The 20,529-nt window shown below is 44.4% G+C and overlaps 1 protein-coding gene across 6 annotated transcripts in view; it reads left to right on the forward strand.

The window, feature by feature from the left end:
- The window catches only part of ASXL2 (ASXL transcriptional regulator 2), a 98,890-nt gene that overhangs the window by 47,546 nt on the left and 30,815 nt on the right, over nucleotides 1-20,529 (forward strand). For 5 of the 6 annotated variants that reach the window (XM_057396787.1, XM_057396786.1, XM_057396790.1 and 2 more), the window contains one exon: nucleotides 2,104-2,254. In XM_057396787.1, coding sequence (XP_057252770.1) covers nucleotides 2,104-2,254 — 151 coding nt within the window. Of the gene's footprint in view, nucleotides 1-2,103; nucleotides 2,255-6,331; nucleotides 6,996-20,529 lie in introns of those variants that run through there. The other variant, XM_057396791.1, reaches the window with a different exon arrangement.

Genomic DNA, 20,529 nt, shown 5'->3' on the forward strand with positions numbered 1-20,529 from the left:
GTTAAACTGCTAGAAGGAAGCCTGCTCTCACTGTTCCTGACTTTCTCTAGATTTGACTCTGAAGACTGTGCCGTCAGAGCACTTAGGATTCCCCTCCCTACATGTAGACCTGTTTCATGCAGGTATCTTCACTGGAACTGCTCTCCTCATTTCTTTCCATGCTCAATAGAGGGAACATGAGGTTTATCTCATCCTAAAATATTCAAAACATACGAGAAACTGGGTTTTACAAGTACCAGTTGGATTACCAATGGAATCAATTTAAGATTTGCCCTGAAAAGAGAACTTCCAGGAATCATCTGGTCTAACCTGCCTGTTTAATACAGAGTCAGCTACAGTGGGTTGCTCAGGACCATGTCCATCTGGTTTTAAATTCCTTCAAGGATGAAAACCTTCAGCTTCACTGTTCCAGTGTTTCATCATTTTTGCAGTAGAGAAGATTTTCCTTATGTGGAAGTGGAATTTATGTGTTTCAGTGTGTGCCTGTTGCCTCTCACTTTCTTTCTTTCTTGATTATCTGAATCTGTAGTTCACTGTGCTAATGGAAGAAATCTGGAGTCAATTACATTGTTAACACTTGTATTGTCTTGCATGCTCTTTGGCCTTACATGTGGAAATTACTCAGCTCTAATTTCAGAGAAAGTCAAGAAATCAACTGTCTCCAGTTAAACAGAGAAGTGTTTTGATTTGTTTGTTCCAGTGGGTATTAACAGAAGGATTTTGCTCACCTGATGCATGCGGACCCGTCTACTTGTCCAGCTGTTATGGCCACTGTCCTGTTTGTTTATACAGTAGACATTTAAGCTTCAGTTAACTTATTAATAGGAATTCAGGATGACAGTGCAGTTTCAGCTTTGCCGTGTGACTCACTGAGATGGTGGGATGGAAGCAGAGCAGAGGGGGATGCAGGTGGCCATGTTGGGTGGGAATGGACTGGTGCCTCTGGCTGATGTCCTGCCTGGCTTGGCTCAGCACCACTGCAGGGTGTCCAGAGCTGTTTTAGGTGTTTGGAGAGTGGCAGCATTAATGACCACAGCTGAAGACCTCGGCCGCAGCAAACAGTCTGTTGTTGCTAATTAGCACCGATTTCCAATGTAGGTTAAAATCTCAGTCTGGCAGAGTAATAGTAAAGTGGCTCTGCGTAGACTTTGGAGCAGCAGTGCTGAGGTGGGCTGACAAGAAAGCTGGAGTGGGGGCTTTTGTCAAGGGCCTGTAGAGATAGGACAAGCGGCAATTGCTTTAAACTGACAGAGGGGAGATTGAGGCGAGATCTTAGGCAGAAGTTCTTCCCTGTGAGGGTGGTGAGGCCCTGGCACAGGTTGCCCAGAGAAGCTGTGGCTGCCCCATCCCTGGCCAGGCTGGACGGTGCTGGGAGCAACCTGGTCTAGTGAAAGGTGCCCCTGCCCCGTGGCAGGGGGATTGGAGCTAGAGCTTTAAAGTCCCTTCCAACGCAAACCGTGCTCTGGTTTTATGGCTCTATGAATCACTAGAGGGCAGTCTGGGTTTAGGTGTGAACAGGGCGAAAGCTGCTGCTTCTCCCTGCTGGCCATTACCAGCCTAAAACCCTGCAGGTGAACCCACCGTCTGTGCTATGCAAATGTCTCACTGCACAGAAACACCAGCCAGGCACAGTTTTGAAAGGACCTGTGTCAGCAGGGCAGGGGCTGCTGTGGACCTGGCTGCAGAAACCTTACTGGTGACCATAATGAGGACTATGAGGCACTGAGCTGTCCAGCTGTTTTTCTGTCATAAGTTCAAAAATTGTCTGGATTTCTCATAAAGTGGGATCATACTGGAGATCATACTGGAATTAGGGATTGGGGATGGAGAACGAGTTAAGGAAGAGTGTACCTGGGAAAGAGGTGACATGGGTGGTGTAAAAGATGTGCCAGCTTGGGCTGGGTTAAGTATTTCATACGGGCTCACAGAAGACAATGTGCATGTTTGAGGGCAGTGACTGAGCTGTTCTGATATTGCTCTGAAGTGTAGAAAAATCCATAATCAGTGCTGGATAAATAAAGAAAACCACTACTTTTAAGAATTTTGTTAAGTTGGAGAGTCTATGGTGGAGTGGGTAACTATATCTATTTCTTCCATTTGCAGAAGGATGTTCCAGATGGGTTGAAGGAGCTCTCAGATGGCTCAGAGGAGAGCAGTGATGCCCAGTCTGACTCTCAGAGCTCCGAGAACAGCAGCAGCAGCAGTGATGGGTGCAGTAACAAAGATGGGAAGAAAAGCAGATGGAAACGGAAAGGTAATTTTCCTTTTCAGGAGTGATGATTTTTAACATGGTCTGTGTCCATGAAGGACTTGGAGGTTTTTATCCACCTCATCTGTTGCTTTATAAAGATGGGCTGTTAACAAGTTAACAGCCTAAAATCTGCTGTTACCATTGGTGTTCCTGAATTTACTCAAGTGTTGATTTACTGTTGTGTGCACCGAAAGGGAGAAGGTGTCTGTAAATAAAGTGTGTTTAAGGCCTTGATACAAGTCACAGACCACTGTGCTGCACACCCAGGAACAGGGAATCTGTTTTTTCTCAGCTTTTCTCTGCCATCTACCTGCTTTCCCAAGAAAATTCTGCCTCTTATTTCTGGACTGTTTTGATGCTTTTGTGTGGAACACTGACCAGGAATGAGTGCAGAATCTCTGAGGCTAAAGCATGTGGACTGATGTGTACTGTAAGGTTTGGGATGGAGCTGCTGTGCTGTTTTTCTTTTTTGGACTCCTTTCCCGCATAAACCCAGCAATATTTAGGTATTCAGTACTGTTCAACATGAAATTGTTTACACCTCAGATGATAAACTGTTGGTTTTTCCTCCACTGCTTTATCTTAGTGATTGCTGAAGTTGACGATTCAGTGATGGCTCTAGGATATCTAGGTTCTGGATTTTCTACAGACGTACCAAGCAGAGGAAATAATGGATTTCATTCTCTGTGTTGAATCCTGGTGCCTTTAACCACCCTGAGAAGGCAATGGATGTTGTCAGATACTGCCACATCATGCTGTCGTGCTGCTTCAGGAACAGCGGAAACCAGCATCTCTCACCCAATGAGTTATAATATATACTCCCTGTATTAGTAATAAACTGAATTCCCACCTTCCCACTTCTAGTTTCAGCACCTACTCATTTGACCAGTGAGTTCTTTCATCCGTCAAAATTCTGCTCTGGTATCTGCTTGTCTGCTTAGATGCTCTGAGTTGAATTAATTAAAAAAGCCATAATAAAATGTGAGGAAGCGCTCCCTTAAGCGCTCCCTTTGGACAGAGGTAGCAGACTGCAGCTCTGGGTCTTCTGGAGAGCTGCTCGTGCAGCTCCTGGTGCTGTATCTTTACCCTTCAATACAATCTTTTCCTTTTCTCCTCAGTCATGTACAGAATTTCCTGGCTGAAATAAAACACGATTTAAAGCTCATTTCCCATACAACAGGATACCTGCATGGAAGTGCATGAGAGGTTTTCTGAAGTGGTTAAAGACTTGCAGTAACAGATAGGGTCTGCCAAAACCCTTCCATTGGTGCAAAGGTGTGCAGTGGGGAGTCACTGAATGAGAATGTGCTCTCATTGTATGGGTGCATGAGGCTCATGTGACTCAGACCTCACCTAGTGCTCTCTTCGTGGCCTCTTCTGGACTTGCTCTAACAGTTCCACATCCTCCTTATTTTTGGGGTCCCAGAGCTGGATGCAGGACTGCAGGGGGGCGTCTCACGATAACAGAGTTGAGTTTGAGTTGTTCTTCCTTCTGGTCATCATGTTGCTTTGTATCTTCTGAGTTACACCTGCTGGTTTGCGCCCCTTCAGGAGGTGTGTGAGATCCTCTTGCCATTCTTTGCAATCTGGTTTAATCTTTCGTTATGCAGAATAACTTCTTATCATATGCGTGCACACTGTGTCTCTGTGCAGATCACGTAGGTTGCTTGGCATGGGCTGTAGCACACTGCCTTGGACACCCCACTGGTCCCTGACCAAGGGGCAGCCTCACTGGTTCTACCTCCTGTTATATTAATTGGTTATTATCTGCAGGATGTCAAGATCTGTAAGACTTAAAGCAGACTCCTTCACTCTTTTCCTAAACCAGATAAGTTTACTTCTAAATCCTGAGTCATCTTTGATCTGTGATAAGCTCTTCCTCTAGAAATCTGCTCTGGTTAATATTAGTGATGTCTTTGCCATTGGCACGTGTTTTACCCTTAGAACTTTCCTTGTTTTCTTTAGTAAAAAAAACACAAACAAAATGACAACAACAACAAAACCAAACCCAAAACAGAAAAACAAACCTAAAGCTACTTACTTCAGCTAAAAATCGCCAGCTTCATGCAAGAATACAATTTTCTCACCTAAATTGCACAAAAGAACTTTCAAAGGCATAAATAAGTGCCCTAGTACTTTGCTCTTTAAAAGGTTTTGATATGGGAGGGTTGTTTTTTAAGCAATTTGTGCAACACTGAAGTACGAGCAAGTACATTGTACTTACAACTCTAATGAGAGAAGAACAGCCTTTTGTTTTTATGGGGTATTACAGGATGATGACAATACCCTGTCCTACTGAAACCTGTGCGCACGGATTCTGGTACGACCTTCGGCTGTGTCACGCGAGATACTCGGATGTTGCTTTGGAGGGGGGAGGGCAGGAGCATGGGCATATGTTTCTTTGCATACTCTTATCTAAAATACAGTCTTTTGCTTCTCTGAACCTGTGGGTGGCAGTTTTTGCACTGTACACATGCAGAGCTTGCTTTTGTACTTGGGGTATTACCTGAATTTTGCTAAGAAAAGGTCAGGTCCTGCTGGTTCCAGACATGCCTCCTGCCGTGGATTAGAGCCCGTCTGGTCTGGGGTGAGCCCACTCCAGGAAGTGGGAGCCCCCCAAAACCATGGAAGTGACCTCAGTTTGAGGAACACTGCATATCTATCATAATAAGCTCCCTCTTACAGCAAAACAAGAATACAGACTTGTTCAGTGTGCCTTTACCCTGTGTGGTGCTGGTTGATGCTGCTGTGTCACTGATCCACTGTAGGAAGGGAGCGACCACACCGGGGCTTCCCCCAAGGGCTTTTTGCTGTGCTGGCAGATTCTTGAGGTTTTGCTTTGCAGTGCATGTTTCCTTTCTCTGTTATTCTCCCTTTCCTCTGTCTCATCCTGCTCTGCTGGCTGTGGCAGTGAGGATTAAGGGCAGCATTTTCACATCATTTTGTGCGCCACTGTACCCAGGTGCCACCTCTGCCACCCTGCTTGCTGGGAGGCTCCCAAGCACAGCAGAGCCCTGGGGACTCCTGCAGTGCTTCTTGCTGATGAGCATGTGTTTGGGATCCAAGAAGGTAGCAGGTTGTTTATTTTTCTTTAAAGCTAGGTGCTTTTGACTTGCTGCCACCCACGTGCCTGTTAAGTAAGCTCCAGTACTTTGAAGCATTCCAGGGATAGGGCATTCACAGCTGCTCTGTGCCAGGGCCTCACCACCTTTCTAAGATCTTCTAAGAATGTCTTCTTAAGATCTCATCTTAGTCTCCTCTCTGTCACTTTAAAGCCACCCCTCCTTGTCCTGTCCCTACAGGCTTTTGTCAAAAGCCCCTTTCCAACTTTCTTTCATTCAGTTGTGAATGTTCCATCCCTGGTAGTGTTCAAGGCCAGGCTGGACAGAGCCTTGGGTGGCATGGTTTAGTGTGAGATGTGCCTGCCCATGTCAAGGGGGTTGGAACTTGATGATCTTCAGGTCCTTTCCAACCCTAACTATTCTATGATTCTGTGATTCTTGTCAGTCCCTTTAGGCACTGGAAGCTGCTCTAAGTTCTCCCCAGAGCCTTCTCCAGACTGAACAAGCCCATCTCTCTCAGCCTGCCTCCATAGCAGAGGTGCTCCAGCCCTTGGAGCATCTTCATTGTCTCATCTGGACTTGCTCCAACAGCTCCACATCCTTCTTATGTTGGGGCCCCAGAGCTGGATGCAGGACTGAAGTGGCGGTCTCACCGGAGAGGAGCATAAGGGGAGAATCCCCTCCATCTGCCTGCTGGCCTTGGTGAACTCAGTGAGGTTCACCTCTCAAGCCTGTTAAAGTCCCAAAAAGTAAAGTAGTTTCTACTTCAAAATGAGTTTTATTTTTTGTTGGTACATTTGTTTTGCTCTTGAAAATAACCAGAAAATCATTAAATTCCAATTAGAGAGATTCCTTCAGTGTTGGGCTGTATAGCATCAACTCTGGAATGTACACTCCTACACGGCTGCTTCCTGGACTGTTTGTGCAACAAAAACCACAGAAAATCACCCTTCCTTGTTTAAAAAAAAAAAATAAAAAAATAAATCACTATCTGGTCACTTAAAGAATATCCCAGTTTCAGCCCAAATTGCCTCGTGGCATTGCTTGACTCCAGCCATGTTTTTACCAATGTGATGTTTGAGTTTGGTCTGTCATCACTTAACACCAGCCCATTGTAAATCAACTGATCCTGGGAGTCTCGGTAGAAAGCGGTGTTAGTGCAGGGCACAGTTGCTGTTTTTGCAGGGATTTGGGATGATAGTTTTATTGTGAGAGTACGGAATTGCGATAAAGATCAGCCAAGTGAATGCAAACTGGGGTAGACAGCAAACAGATGAGCTGCACACATTATTTTGCTTCAAGGCTTTGACTTGAGCTCTTTGAGTCTGCACTTTAGCTTAACTTGACATTATTTTTGCTCATATACATATAAAACAGGAAGTACATTCAGATAACATCAACAGCCACTTCCTTATATGTACAAAAATAAGTGCTCTGACAGCAGCAAAACTGACACTTTGATTTTAGAAAGGATGGAAACCTTTGTGCATTTGTAGACCCACATGAGCATTACATGGCACCAGTTAGCAGCACAGGGGGAGAGGTTTAAAAAGAAGCACCTCACGTTTTCACCTGCATCTCTGTGCCTGAGCTGGAGGCAGAGGAAACCAGTAGCAGGATTGACTGCAGAGCTGAAGCAGCAGCGATGTTCATGGAGCAGCTTTGTGCAGTTCCCCTTGCAGGTAAGTTGCTGTTGTTTCAGCAGTGGCTGCAGCAGATGCTCATTTTTGAGCTCAAACTAGGTTTTTTTCCTGGCTGGGGTCCCTCTGTGCTGACCAGAGGCAAGGCAGATGCCTTTTCTTCAGCCTTGAAGTGAAATGGGTGTTGTCTTTTGAGTTTGATGATAAAACAAAGCGTTTTTTTGGATACAGCACTTGTAAAAGATACCAGTGAGGCTCCTTGGGATCTGTGTTGTTTTAAATCGTCCTCAAACTTCAAATCTAAATGCCTCATTATGGTTGCTTTTATCACCAATATGTTTTGCAGGACAACTTGGAAGTGGTTTGTTGTAATGCGTTCTGTGAATGTGAGGAGACAGTCTGTGTATACCTCATTTGTACACCAAGGGTTGTACCTGAGCTTGGGTTTACTAATATAGTCTGTCCTTATGGTGTCTGGAAATAAACATTTATAACTTAGTTGTATTTCTGTGATCAGCTGCAAAGCTTCGGTTGACTGGAGTGGAACCACAGTCAGAGTGTCTACACCTGGGCTTGCAGGCGGGTACAAATAACTAAAAGGCATTTGGCTCCAGTGCATAGCTGCCTGGACTTTCATGGCTTCTGGTAATGAAAATGGCTGTCAAAATGGGATTTTCCTTGAATTTCTTACCTGTCTGTGGTGTGCCCTTTCTAATCAGAGTGCTCGTGAAAGAGCAGGATCTTGTTTAACTTTTCTAACTGCTATTGTCTGTGTGAGCCATTGCAGTAGCAGGTGTCTCCTCTAGCAAAACCCAACCAAAGTTTGCTGCGTTAAGAAGGGGAAAGAAAAAAACAGGTGCTAAAATGAACTTTAAGAGAAAAGGGGGAAACAAACTTGGTAAGATTATCAATAATCATTCTCCATTAGTCAGCAATCGGCTTGACTTGCATTTTTAAGCAGCAGACGCATACCTGGGGTCCCTTGGGGCTCCCAGGGAGTCAGAATTTTATTTGACAAGATTAGTGTTCAATGTGCAAAGTAGCTATGTTTGGCAAAATGTCATTTCCTGAAAACAAATTAGAAGATTTTTAGTAAGGTTAAAATAGGGTGTCACCCTAAATTCTTCTTAAATAGGGTAGCGAAATAAAATAGGTAATTAAATTTCTGCATTGTGTTCACTGCCAATAGCCCATACTTGGGAAAACAGGAATTAGAAATAAAAAAGTATAGATGATCTTCAGGTCCTTTCCAACCATAATTATCCTATGATTCTATGATATGTATAATTAACTATATTCTATAGCTGAAAGTTTGTGCTCTGTCTTTTAGTACAAAGGAACACCTTGGGCGTCTGGAGGCAGAGAAGTACCAGTTTGCAGAGGCATGACCTCGTTTTACTCTTTGAGCTCTGCTGTGGTGGTGGCTCTTAGCTTCCTTAACTAACACCCGGGGCCTGATCCCATGTGACCCTAACAGCTGCCAAAAGTGATTTAAAAAAAGAATTCTGTTTGGGTTATGTCATTTTGTTTCTTCCTGCTAAAGATTGGGTAGAAATATCAGCTTTTCTAAATACAGCCGATTCCTACTTCTGCTCATGACTCATGAGGAAGCTGTTCCCCAAGTATCACATTATGCAGTTTACCAAGGAATCTGCAAGCATGAAGCAAAAAATAGTCCTTTTTCATTTATGTAGGTTAGTGTATCTTCTCTTTAGGCTAGTGTATCACAGCATCCAAATTTTGAGTTAGGTGTAGTTTCTCATAGTGGGCTGTACAGCCTCCGAGGTCTCACTCTTTACTGGTCAGAAATCACAGAATCATATGGGTTGGAAGGGACCTCAAAGCTCATCCAGTTCCAACTCCCTGCCTTGAGCAGGGACACCTTCCACTAGACCAGGTTCCTCCAAGCCCTGTCCAGCATAGCCTTGAACACTGCCAGGGATGGGGCAGCCACAGCTTCTCTGTGCCAGGGCCTCACCACCCTCACAGGGAACAGCTTCTTTCTTAGATCTCACCTAAATCTCTCCTCTGTCAGGTTAAAGCCATTCCCCTTGTCCTGTCCCTACAGGCCCTTGTCAAAAGCCCCTCTCCAGCTTTCTTGTCGGCCCTTTTAGGCACTGGAAGCTGCTCTAAGATCTCTCCAGAGCCTTCTCCAGGTTGAAGTTGTGTTTTCATCAGACTTCACAGCAGTTTAAGTTGTTTGAGCACCAGTCATTCAGCTGCAGTCATAGGCACTTAACGTGCGGCCCTGTGTTTGGTGGACATTTTAGACATGTAGCAAAACGGGTTATAGACTTAAGAATCTACAGCAGAAGATTTTTTTGTGTGAATTCCCATGCACGAATTTTCCTCAGCCTCTAAAACCCCAAAGGCTTAATGAGGAAACAACAGGTCTGTTTTCTGCAGGACACCTTCAGTCTGTGCTTTACAAGTGAACTGTTGCCAAGCTTTCCCAACACTTTAACAAACCCTTAGCTCACAGTCTTGGCCTGATTAAGCTGCGCTCTCTGCCTCTACTTGCTCTCTGCAGAGCTCATCCCAGCTCCCGGTCCTCTTTCCTAAGGAGAAGTGCCAGGCAGAAGCTGTAGGCAGTTACGTTATCAGGAGTCGATAACATATTGCTGAACTGGAGAAGTCTTAGGCATCACTCCTGCCCTGTGTCTCTAACTGGTGTGGGGAGGATGGCTGTTTTGGGGTGGTTATTCTTATCATCTGTGTAGGGTGGGAGCTTGGCCAATGTATGTGGTATGTATGTGGTAGCAGGGAAGGGTGCATAGTCTTCAGCAGTGTCCCTGCACCTCCAACATGTCCACTGACGATGCATAATGGATGACAGACAGAAAGATTCAGCCAACGAGTTGGAGGGCAAAGAGGAATCGAAAGCTGCTGCCTTGTGGCTGCAGCTGCATAGAGCCAGTGTAGGAGTAGTAAAACTGCTTCTGTCTCTATCCGGAGCTTTGTTGTCCTAATGCATTTTGATTATGCTTAGCAGGTTTCTCTGGTACTTTTCTGAGCCAGAGGCTTAGGAAAACCTGGTGCATGTGCATTTGTTGAGTTGCCAGGTATCAATGTTGTTCCATGTAATTCACATCAGACCTTCCAGTGACACTGCAATACAATTAGAAAAAACTCTTGCTTCTGATCCTGTCAGCAAGCTTTGTGGTGAAGGATGCAGCAGGAACACATCCAAGGGTTTCTTTCTGCTCAGTAGGTTTCCAGCTGATAGGAGATGGAACACCAACAGTCCAGCCTCAGAAGCCCCAGCGTGATGGAAATGTTCTTGTTCAAAGCAGTGAAGTCTCCTCTCCATGACAGTCTGTCAGGATATACACGAGTTGGTTGTACAGGCTTTCATGTGGAGCAGGGAAGGTTTTGCCATGTGGTACCTGACAGGACAGCTCATATCCCACCTTCTGTCACCAGCAGTACATGGGTACATGAAGCAAAGTATGTGCAGCCCTGTCTGAGAGAGCAAGGGCTGCTTTGGGATTGAACTGTCTTACCTAGGACTTTTTTTCCCCCTTAGTTGCTTCAGTTTCTCTGACTTGTCCTGGAGATTTTTGCAGTTTGTTCTGTCATTCCATGTCAAGCAAGTTCTTAGTGGCTTTGACTTTCAACCTCACATACCATATCATGTTTGATTTTCACCTGCAAAACCATACGCTGTGTGCATTTTATCTCTACAAGAAAGGCTGTCTGTGGCCTCCCACTCCTCTAGGTTTTATGTTGTAGGAGCAAAGGGGATGAAAACTTGAAAATACTTTGTTCAGTTTTGGTCCCTGATATGTAAAAAAGGTGTGGATGGGCTAGAGAGGGTCCAGGGTCATCTTGTTCCACGCTTAATGGCCATTCCATCTTTGTTGGACTTTTCTAGCTCAGCTGGATATATTTAGAGCCAGTATAAAAAGAGTACATGGGCTTCAAGAAATAGGTGCATGTATGTTTTGCTCTGTATTTTCTCCCTGGTAATTCCTGTTGTTCTGCTTGCTTTGACCACTGTTGACCTGAGGCTTTTGTACCAGGGCTTATTATAAAACTAAGATAACATTCCTCCATGGTTATTTTCCCCTCTCCTGCAAGTTGCCTGTCAGCCCATGGGTTTTCCCTTGAGTAACTTGGTGTCATCAGTAAATTTTGCCATTTCACTATTTACTTTTTTTTTTCCACACAACTTGTGAATATAATACCTGGATATCTTGACATCCTCCTGATGGTGCTTGCTGTCAGGCACGTTTTTGCTCTACGCAGGTAATACCTGGCTGCTGGACAGCTCCTGTGGGGAGCCACCAGGACATACAGGATGCAGTAGTTTGGTCTGGCAGTATTTTGCCAGGCAGGTTGGCTGTGCCATCTTCCCTCTTTCACTATTGCAGAAACCATTAAAAAAGCAAACTTTGCAGAGACGTGTGCTAAGGAGATATGTCACTGTGCAATTCAGAAATGCTGGAGGTAAACTAGGCTACATGTTAACTGATTGGAGGACCCCATTCCACAAAGTGTTCAAGGCCAGGCTGGACAGGTCTTGGAGCGACCTGGTCTAGTGGAAGATGCCGCTGCCTGTTGTAGAGGGATGGATGGAACTAGATGAGCTTTTTAAGGTCCCTTCCAACCCAAGCCGTTCTACGATTCTATGATCAGGTCAGCTTTTCAAGGAGATGAACCATCTTACAAGGTAGAATTGCTTGAGCCTGTCAAAACCATGTTGCTGGAACAATCTCATTGTCTTCTGTTTGGGGCAAAACCTGCTGCCCTTTTTGAGCTCTGTTTGTTACACAGACCCAGGTATATTTTAGGCAGCTGAAAGCATTTGTATTTCAGTGAGGCACTACAGCAGGGAAATGTGCTGCCACATGCACATCAAGGTTTGGTGGCAGCATCAGATCCATGCAAATGGGGTATCTCTAGTGGGATTTGACCACGTTAGGGTGTTTGTCATTCATATTTTGAATTTGGTTGAATGTCCTGTCCAAACATTATTTAAAGTAGGAACGCTATATAGAGTCCATATATGTATGTATGTATACATGTACACACACATTAATGAAATGTAGGGATGTGAGAAGTCTTTGTTGATGGGTATTGCATAGTGATTGCCCCATGTGACCAAAACCATTATGTGTTACCAATAGAGGAGAAATTTTTTTTCCCCTTACCAAAATCTAGTTTTTAAGAAATATGTAACATGTTCTTAAAGTCCTGGGTATGTAGCACTGCCCTGTGCTTACCACAGAGGAACTGGCATTTCACCTACCCTCCTGCACTTTGCTTTTCAAATAAGTATTGGCCACATAAGTGCCTCTTTGCATTTTTAGCATCAGTAGTAGCAAAGTTTGAACTTGCAGTGGCTACTGTCATCTTCAACTGTGAAGGACTCATAGTGATGTATAATACATTGTTTATTTTAGTTGCTTCCTTTGCTTCTCCTCTAAGAGAAGAATGCTCCTATTCCATGTTTCTGATGAGTGATGGAATTACCTGTGAGTTACTGATGGTCTAATGAATGTCTCTCTAATGATCCGTGGTTTTCACTTAGGCTTTTTGGCAATGCTCTTTCCAGTCAGAGTTTTCATCACTATGGGAAATCAAATCATTTAAAGTGAAGTACTAATGAATTATTGATATTAGTGCTTCAGACTGTTTCTGGCATTTTCGACTACAGCATGGTCACACTCCCTGTACCCTCAGCACTTTGCCACCTTCTAGTCCAGTAGTCCGCTTTTCCCTGCAAAACGTGGCCCACAGTAATATCCTGACTTTTGTAAATGTTAAAGCTTTTACTGGTGACTACATAAGGCTGCGTAAACTGATGTTTTTAAGACTTTGCAGTTTATTTCCATCTATTACAGCCAGATGCATGAGATCCGGGGTATCCAGCGTAAAAAGGATGTGGAGCTGATGGAGTGAGTCCAAAGGAGGCCAAGAAGATTCTTTGAGGGCTGGAGCACCTTTGCTCTGGAGATGGGCTGAGAGAGCTGGGGTTGTTCAGCCTGGAGAAGAGAAGGCTGAGAAAGGAGACCTATGAGCTGCTTCCAGTGCCTAAAAGGGCCAACAAGAAAGCTGGAGAGGGGCTTTAGACAAGGCCCTGCAGGGACAGGACAAAGGGGAATGGCTTTAAACTGACAGAGGGGAGACTGTGATGAGATCTTAGACAGAAGTTCTTCCCTGTGAGGGTGGTGAGGCCCTGGCACAGGTTGGCCAGAGAAGCTGTGGCTGCCCCATCCCTGACTGTGTTGAAGGTGGTTGGATGGGGCTTTGAGCAGTCTGGTCTAGTGGAAGGTGTTGCTGCCCCTGGTAGAGGGTTGGAGCTGGATGAGCTTTAAAGTCCCTTCCAATCCAGACCATTCTGTGATATAAGTCTGTGATTTAGTGTACTGGTTACCACATTGATTCAGAAACAGCTGATGGCTCTGAATAAAAGGACCTCAATAAGTGTGAAGCAAACAGCCATGTGTGATGAGGATTCTTTCCCTGTGTTTGTTCTGCCTTCTCGTGCTGTGGCAGTTGGGGGGTGCGGGGAAACTTCCCCATTGCTGCTGTGAGCAGCATGTTCTCCTCAGTGGTGTTGGGAGGCAATGGAAGAGTGGGAGTGCCTATAGCAAAGGCTGCCCAGCAATCTTCTTTTACAGACCTTTTTCACTTGCCAAACTTTAATTTTGGAGCTTGGTTGTCTGTCTTTCTGGGTAAGGGGGAGTGTCTTTTAACATCAGCAGGATCTCTTCAGCTGCTGCTGAGAATAAAGTGTAGGGAAACTGATTTTTTTGTCCACTTTAAAGCCTTATTTTAGCAGTGTAAGACACTGCAGTGGCAGTGCCTCAACCCAGGACTGGAAATTTGACTGTGTAGTTTCTTGATGAAAGGAAAACAAAAGAAAACATCGTTTGTTTCCCTGACATTGTGCCTGCACTTTGGAGCAGCTCTCGGTTCACAGCCATGGACAAGGGCACAGGTCAAAGAAGCAACAGGCACAGGGAGTGCAGTCCAGGGGTCATCAGGGAGGCAAGTTTCTAAGTGCTGTTTGCTTTTCACCAGAACTGTAAGTACTTCAGTTTGGCTCTTCCTTTGTTTTCAGTTACAAATCATGGAATCCATTGTCAAACTGCAGGACCAGCAGTTTTTGGCTCGCCCCTCCACAGCAGCCACTGGGTGCCTGTGCTGCAGCTGTTGATAGGCCTGATGCGCACTCCGGTTGCAGCTGACAGGACTGAATGTGTCTCAGCTATCTTTAATGTGCATTTGCAAATTAATGAAAATTAGTTTGGGGTGTGAGTTGGAAGTGCTGCTGACAATGAGTTTCATATGTGGACCTTGCTGATCCTGAGCGATAACTCCCATATGGACAGAATCGGGAAGAGTTAATCATAAACAACTGTGAGGGGACGAGCTGTAATGGCTCTGTTCTGATATTTTTTTGACAGTGTTAGCTGGAAACTGATCTCTCAAGAGCAGTGAATTTTCCTGCTCTCCTATAGCAAACTTTTGGTTGGACACATCTCAGCCTCAGTTTAGCATGGCTCACAGATCAGAAGCTGCAGTGCTGGATGCTGTACGCAGGCTTCCTGTCCTGGGAAGATGTAGGCATGTCACTAAAGTGACAGCAGGTAAAAGCAGAGGAGGGAATACAGGGAAACAGTTTAAGTTCATCTGTACTGACTGTGCTTTGACCCCTAATTTAAGACTCCAAGGTTATATTTCAGCTAAGTGCCTTAGAGCTGATATTAAATGCAGCCATTGGCATCATATTATCTTTATCAGTTTCTCTGCATTCAAGTTATTTGGAGAACTCCTAAATTGTCTAAGTCGACTGGTTCCATGTCAGCTGTGTGGTTTCACCAGTGAAGAAAACTGCTACTTCATGGGGTGAAAATCGGGAAGCTCAGTGTAGTGAGTAATTCGTTGGTCTTCTCCAAAAAATTGAATACTTGTGCAAGTGCCATCTCAGCAGTAAATGCATTGGCATCACTGCTGCTACAGTCCAGGCCTCACTGCTTATCACTGTCATGAAGCACACAATAACCAAATTATCCCCTCGCAGGCACTTGTGCTGTCCTGAGATTTGTGTTCATGCTTGTGTATTTGGCAACAAACCCTCATTAGAGGATTAGTTTGTGAGGGACCTTGTAGGCACACAAAAGGTGGTAGCTGGGAGTGCCATGTGCAAATTGTGGCAGGGTCTAGGTCATGCTGCTGCATGGCTGGGTTGGATGAGATACGAGTTTTTTAAACGTCTTATTTTCTTTTATTAAAATGTATATTGGCAGAGACAATCTGCAGTAATAACGATCAAAAGACCTGGGAGCTAATGAGTTAGTTGTAAGCAGCTTTCCAGACTTGAGGAGAGCAGCAGTGCTGCCCCAATGCAGTTGCAACAGGGTAATAGGGGATGCAGGAGCTCAGATGGGAATTCAAAGAACCACAATTACATCTTCCCCTCCTTGAACACCTACACTGGCTTCCTATACGTTTCATGTTTGGCCACCTCTAATCTGCTCTGTGTTTGAGTCAGCAACCTAGAAACATGTTCTGTTACCCTAAAACAGTGCATCCAAAGGATACAGTCCTGCTTACACTGGCCTCTAAGTGTCCACTGTGCAGAGATGCTGAGGGTCAGTTGAGCTGCTTCGAAGACTCTTTCTGCCCAGGACTCCAGTCTGCAGCCTCTCTTTACTGGACTTAGGTGGCCACAGAGACCCTGCAGTGAGCCAGCGTGCCTCAGTAGCCCTGCGAAAACAGTGATATAAGCAATTTGAATCAGCTCATGAAGGGACCTGATGCATGTGGAGACAGTCTGAGGGAAGAGATGGGAGCTGCTCTCAGGTTGCATGTGTAAGACCTCCCTCTGACAGCAAGCCGGTCAATCAGTTCATTTGCTTGTGTAGCTTAACAACCTTTCTGTGCTCCAGATGTATGGTTGTTGTTCAGGTACTTGTGTGTCTTCAGTATGCTGTGGTATTAGTAGGTAGTCACAAATAATACTCAAAAAAAAAAGGATACTTTACTGAAGGATTCTATAAAGAAGCGTAAGAAGAATCTTCACTTTAACTTACAGGGATTTTACACAAGTATATGCTGCCCAAAGGGGGTTGCTTTACAGGGAGCAAAGCTGTATGCAACTTCAGTTGCAGGTGTGTTACTTCCTCAGAGCAAATATTTCCATGCAGAACGAGTTGCATCGAGATTGGAGTCTCTTAAAAATAATTTTAAATAAAAATACAAAATACAATACAATAAAAATACAGTGCAACAAATACAATTGTTAATAAAAATACACTGATACCGGTCACGCCAGCCAGCAAAAGTCCCCTTGAGCTTTATGGACATTTCATGCTTGACATCAGAGGTAAAGCTTTGGGTTCTGACAAGCTTTTCAGGGAACTGGCTCTGCCTGAAAACATTCACATTGTCACCAGTGAATTTTGTGCATGTGCTTCTGCTTCCTTTGGCAGTTTGATTTTCTTAGTCATGACTTCATTAACCTTTTGCCATACTAAGACAGTTCCTTTTCTGTACATCTGAGGTTTATTGCTGTAGTTGATGTTGAATTCAGGAAAGAGTATTTCATTCTTCAGCGAGTGTTGGGTATTTATCATCAGTGGGAATGAATGGGGATGAATGATCGCTTCTGTCAACTGTGTGGGCTGCCATAGTGTATATCATGGATAACTTGGGTTTGCCGCTCACCCATACAGCCTTGACTTTTTCCTGAAGGCACACATCTGCTGTGATGTTTGTTTTTTAGCAAAAAGCTCCAACCAACCCAACAACTCACTGATGTTGGCTAATTTGATGTCAGCTGAGGTCATTACCACTTACTACAGTAAATTTTTTCATGAGTATATGTAAAATATTGTATTTCTCTTCTTCCTTCCAGTACAACAGCTGAAAAAATATTTGGATCAGTAAAATAGCTCTAAATTCAGAACATACTGGTGATAATGATTTGACTTTTTAAATATCCAGGGAGCTGTGCCTTTGTGATTGCTGTGTGGCCTCCAGAAAACTTGAAAATGCTTGAGCCTAGGAAGTGATAGGGATGCAAATTACTGAGCCTTTTTTTTTTTACTGTTTCTTTTAGTTTTGTTTGTTTTATAATTGCATCCTCAGCAGGCTGGGTTGGTTCCTTCTGCACATATTCTGTCTGCAGCAAGATCTTCCAGTCTGTGGCTGGTGTTCTAGAGGTGCTGCATGCTGTGAGTAACAACCATAGTCACATGCTCTCCCCGTGCCTGGGCTTGATACCAGAGCTAAATTTGTGTCATTTAGGTAAGCCTGGGGTTTGTTAACTGGGAGATCTCTGCAGTCGGTAAGGCTTTGTGACAGATGTTGTCCGAGAGGTTTATAATGCTGGAGAGTGCTGCGGCCAATCTGAAGGGCTGTGCTTGGTCCTGCATCCCAAAGAGCTCCTCAGTGGCCTGTCCCTCTGATGAAGAGCCATCATAGACACATGGAATACGTTTTGGTGGCAGTGTCTCAAGTATTTCATGTTGAGTCTTGGCTACTGTTGGCAGCTTCAGTTGTCAGATTTTTCTCTTAAGTGACCCAGCGCTGTCCTCTTCATGGTGTTAAACTACTTAAGCAGAGGTCTTTGGTGCCAGTTTTATTTCTTCACTAGAGCAGAGAGCTGCAGAGCTGTGTCTTTCCTGTTCTCATTCACCTTCTTCCATAACGTGTTTGTGATGTCCTTTCCTAGAGCAGAGGAGTTGCCCAGCGTATCCAAGAAAGCACATACTAATAAATTTAAAAGAAAGCTTTAAACTGGGACAGGAGACAGCATGTGGAGACAAATGAGCGATCAGACCCAGACTTGTTGAGTATATCAGTTGTTGAGTACTTCAGAGCTGCCAGTGCAAGACGCACTCCAGTCCCTCCGTACAAAGCAAGGAATTGATCTCTTGTATGTTTATAAACCCTTAATCTGATAAGAGGAATATGGGATCCCTGTCCAAGTTCCAGCTTTACCCAGGGTGAGTGAGGAAAGGGGGAGTCCTGGAAACTCGCAATTGGACATTGTTTCTTCCTTCATTTTAGCAGGAGCAGTCATGTGGGGGAGAATTCTTTTAAATGGCTGTCTCACTTGTGAGTATGATGATGTTCTGATGTGAATTCCAGGTTGAGTTCCCGCTCTTATTCTGGTAAATGGCTTACCTGTAGAAAAGAAGGGTACTGGATTAACGGGAGACATTTCTGTGCTTCTCAAAACATGTTTTAATGGCTTTCACTAGAGGCTTTTCGTGTAAGACATCTGGATCCCATTAGCTGTGTAAAACTGGGTTATTTTAAGCTTATGATTGCATATAGGTGGGGGGAGTATTGTATTTTTAGTTCAGCTTGACTGTACTTTCTTCCCACATGAGTGAAGTGCAGCCTTTACTTTCTGAATGTGTAGATCTGGGGGCAGACAATCCCATGGAAATGCATGCAACCCCTTGAGCAGGAGCTCTGGATCTACTATTTTAATTTTGTTTCCTATTATCCTCTCCTGAGCTCAAACAAAATCAGAGACAAAATCCCAGCAGAGCTCCTGCTTCTGAGCTCCAGCAGAGGTGAGCATCTCGTCTGTGTGCCCATGTGGCTTTGCACTGAGCTCTGCTGCCAGAATGAGGAGGGCAAATGCAGGGCTGACTGGTGGGACATGACCACGCAGCAGTTTGGTCCTTTTGAAGGCAAAGATTAAATGTCATGGCTGAAGAGCATACAGAAGAGCGCTGCTTCTGTGTCAAATAATAAATCAAATTTACCTTGGCATTGGGATTAAAGATTTTGGACTCCTCATGGGTAGAATGAATTATCAGGATGCATTGCCCGTTTGTAAGGTGGCAATGGTTTCTGCAGCCCATGCAACCAGAGCATTTGGTAATGCTCATGAAGCAGTTACCCAGCAAAAATGTTTTTATTCCTGCTAGAATTTTTACCTGATGCTCTTGAGTATAAATTTAGCAGGGCGGTTTCATTACTCCAAAATAGTTTGATTCCACTGACCCAGAGATGAGAGTTCCCTCTATTGCATATTATATTGGAAACCATAATTAGCTCTTGGCTTTAAAAAACTTAGAGATCCAGTAAACCCCCACTGTTCCAGGAACTGTTGTGCGAGTGGTTTGCAAGGCCATGCCCTTTGCCTATATCGCTGGCCTTGTTGCAGTCAAAATAGAGCGTCTGTATCGTGTTTTTACACTAGTGGCATTTGGGTGGGTTGCTTTTGGTTGTCTTCAGCCATAGCTCAAGCAGAAGACTTTTCTTGTCAGATTAATTTTGGTTTTGCAAACTGTTATATATTTTTTTCCTTTTCACTTGAAAGTATTTTGATTCCCAGATTCTCTTAACAATTGTGGTTGTATTTTCCTTTACTGCTAGTGCATTTTTACTGTTTTTATTTTGTTTCATGCTGTTAAACAGCACGTTAGTCATGGTATCTGTATTGCCAGTATTTGGTAAAGTGAACTGCCATGGTTGACCTTAAGCTGAATAACCCTAAGAGTAATTTTCTTTTGGACCCACTGAAATTAAACCTTTTTATAAATGTGAGATCATTCCTTTAGTTTGCTTTCTTCAGCAGTGTCATAGAAGCATAGAATCACAGAATGATTTGGGTTGGAAGGGACCTTAAAAGTCATCCACTTCCAGCCCCTGCCATGGGCAGGGACACCTTCCACTCAACCAGCTTGCTCCAAGCCCTGTTCAACCTGGCCTTGAACACTGCCAGGGATGGGGCAGCCACAGCTTCTCTGGGCAGCCCGTGCCAGGGCCTCAGTACCCTCACAGGGGACAGCTTCTTTCTTAAAATCTCATCCAGTTCTTCTCTCCTATTCCTAGAGGCCCTTGCAAAAAAGTCTCTCTCCAGAGCCTGAGAAGCCCAGCAGTCATCTCTGCTGCATGAGTGTAAGAAAATCTTAATCTTTATTTAGGAGTTGCTTGAGTGCCTGCCAGAAAAGGCCTGAGTTCTGTCATCGTCCTTTCGCTGTAAGATCTCCCTCTACTTTCCTGTTCCCCCCTCTCTGGCTCAGTGCTGCTCCAGGTGTTTTCCTGCACTGGCTTAACCCGCTGTCCTGCAGCCAGCTGCGCTCCACGCAGGGACAGGGAGGATAAGGCAATAAATCAAAAAGGAAATGACTGGCTGAGTGAGCAGAGATCTCTATAGTTCTGCTTAATAGCCATGTAATTTCAGGGGGACGTTACTCTTGTACAGTCACTTTTGCTGCCCCAAAGCAGGATCAGCCATGTCTCTGTATTTTCTTGTTGAGGTTTACTTGACACTGTTTGTGAAAGACAAACATTAGCCAGAATATTATTAAGTATCTGAGGCAAGTGAGCAGATATATAGTGGAAGCCAGTGGGTTTTCAAACAAATATCCTGCTATTTCATACCCTAAAAGGTAAATAACCCATGCAAGGTGAGACATCCAAGGAACCAAAAAAAAAAGTAATATTCTGAGCACATTCCCCTTTCTGTAATTTTCAGTCTCTTGCTCAACAATGCTGGTTACTTGACACCCTGAGAATTAGGAGTTAGTGTTTCCTCGGTGGTGAGAGAGTTTCAGCTTCTCAGTCCTGTTCTGGGAGGTGACAGTGGGGAGGGCAT

Source organism: Pezoporus wallicus, unplaced genomic scaffold (genome assembly GCF_028554395.1).
Source record: "Pezoporus wallicus isolate ANWC-B61680 ecotype Strahan unplaced genomic scaffold, APGP_CSIRO_Pwel_v1 contig_7265, whole genome shotgun sequence".
In the NCBI taxonomy this organism is placed as follows: Eukaryota; Metazoa; Chordata; class Aves; order Psittaciformes; family Psittacidae; genus Pezoporus; species Pezoporus wallicus.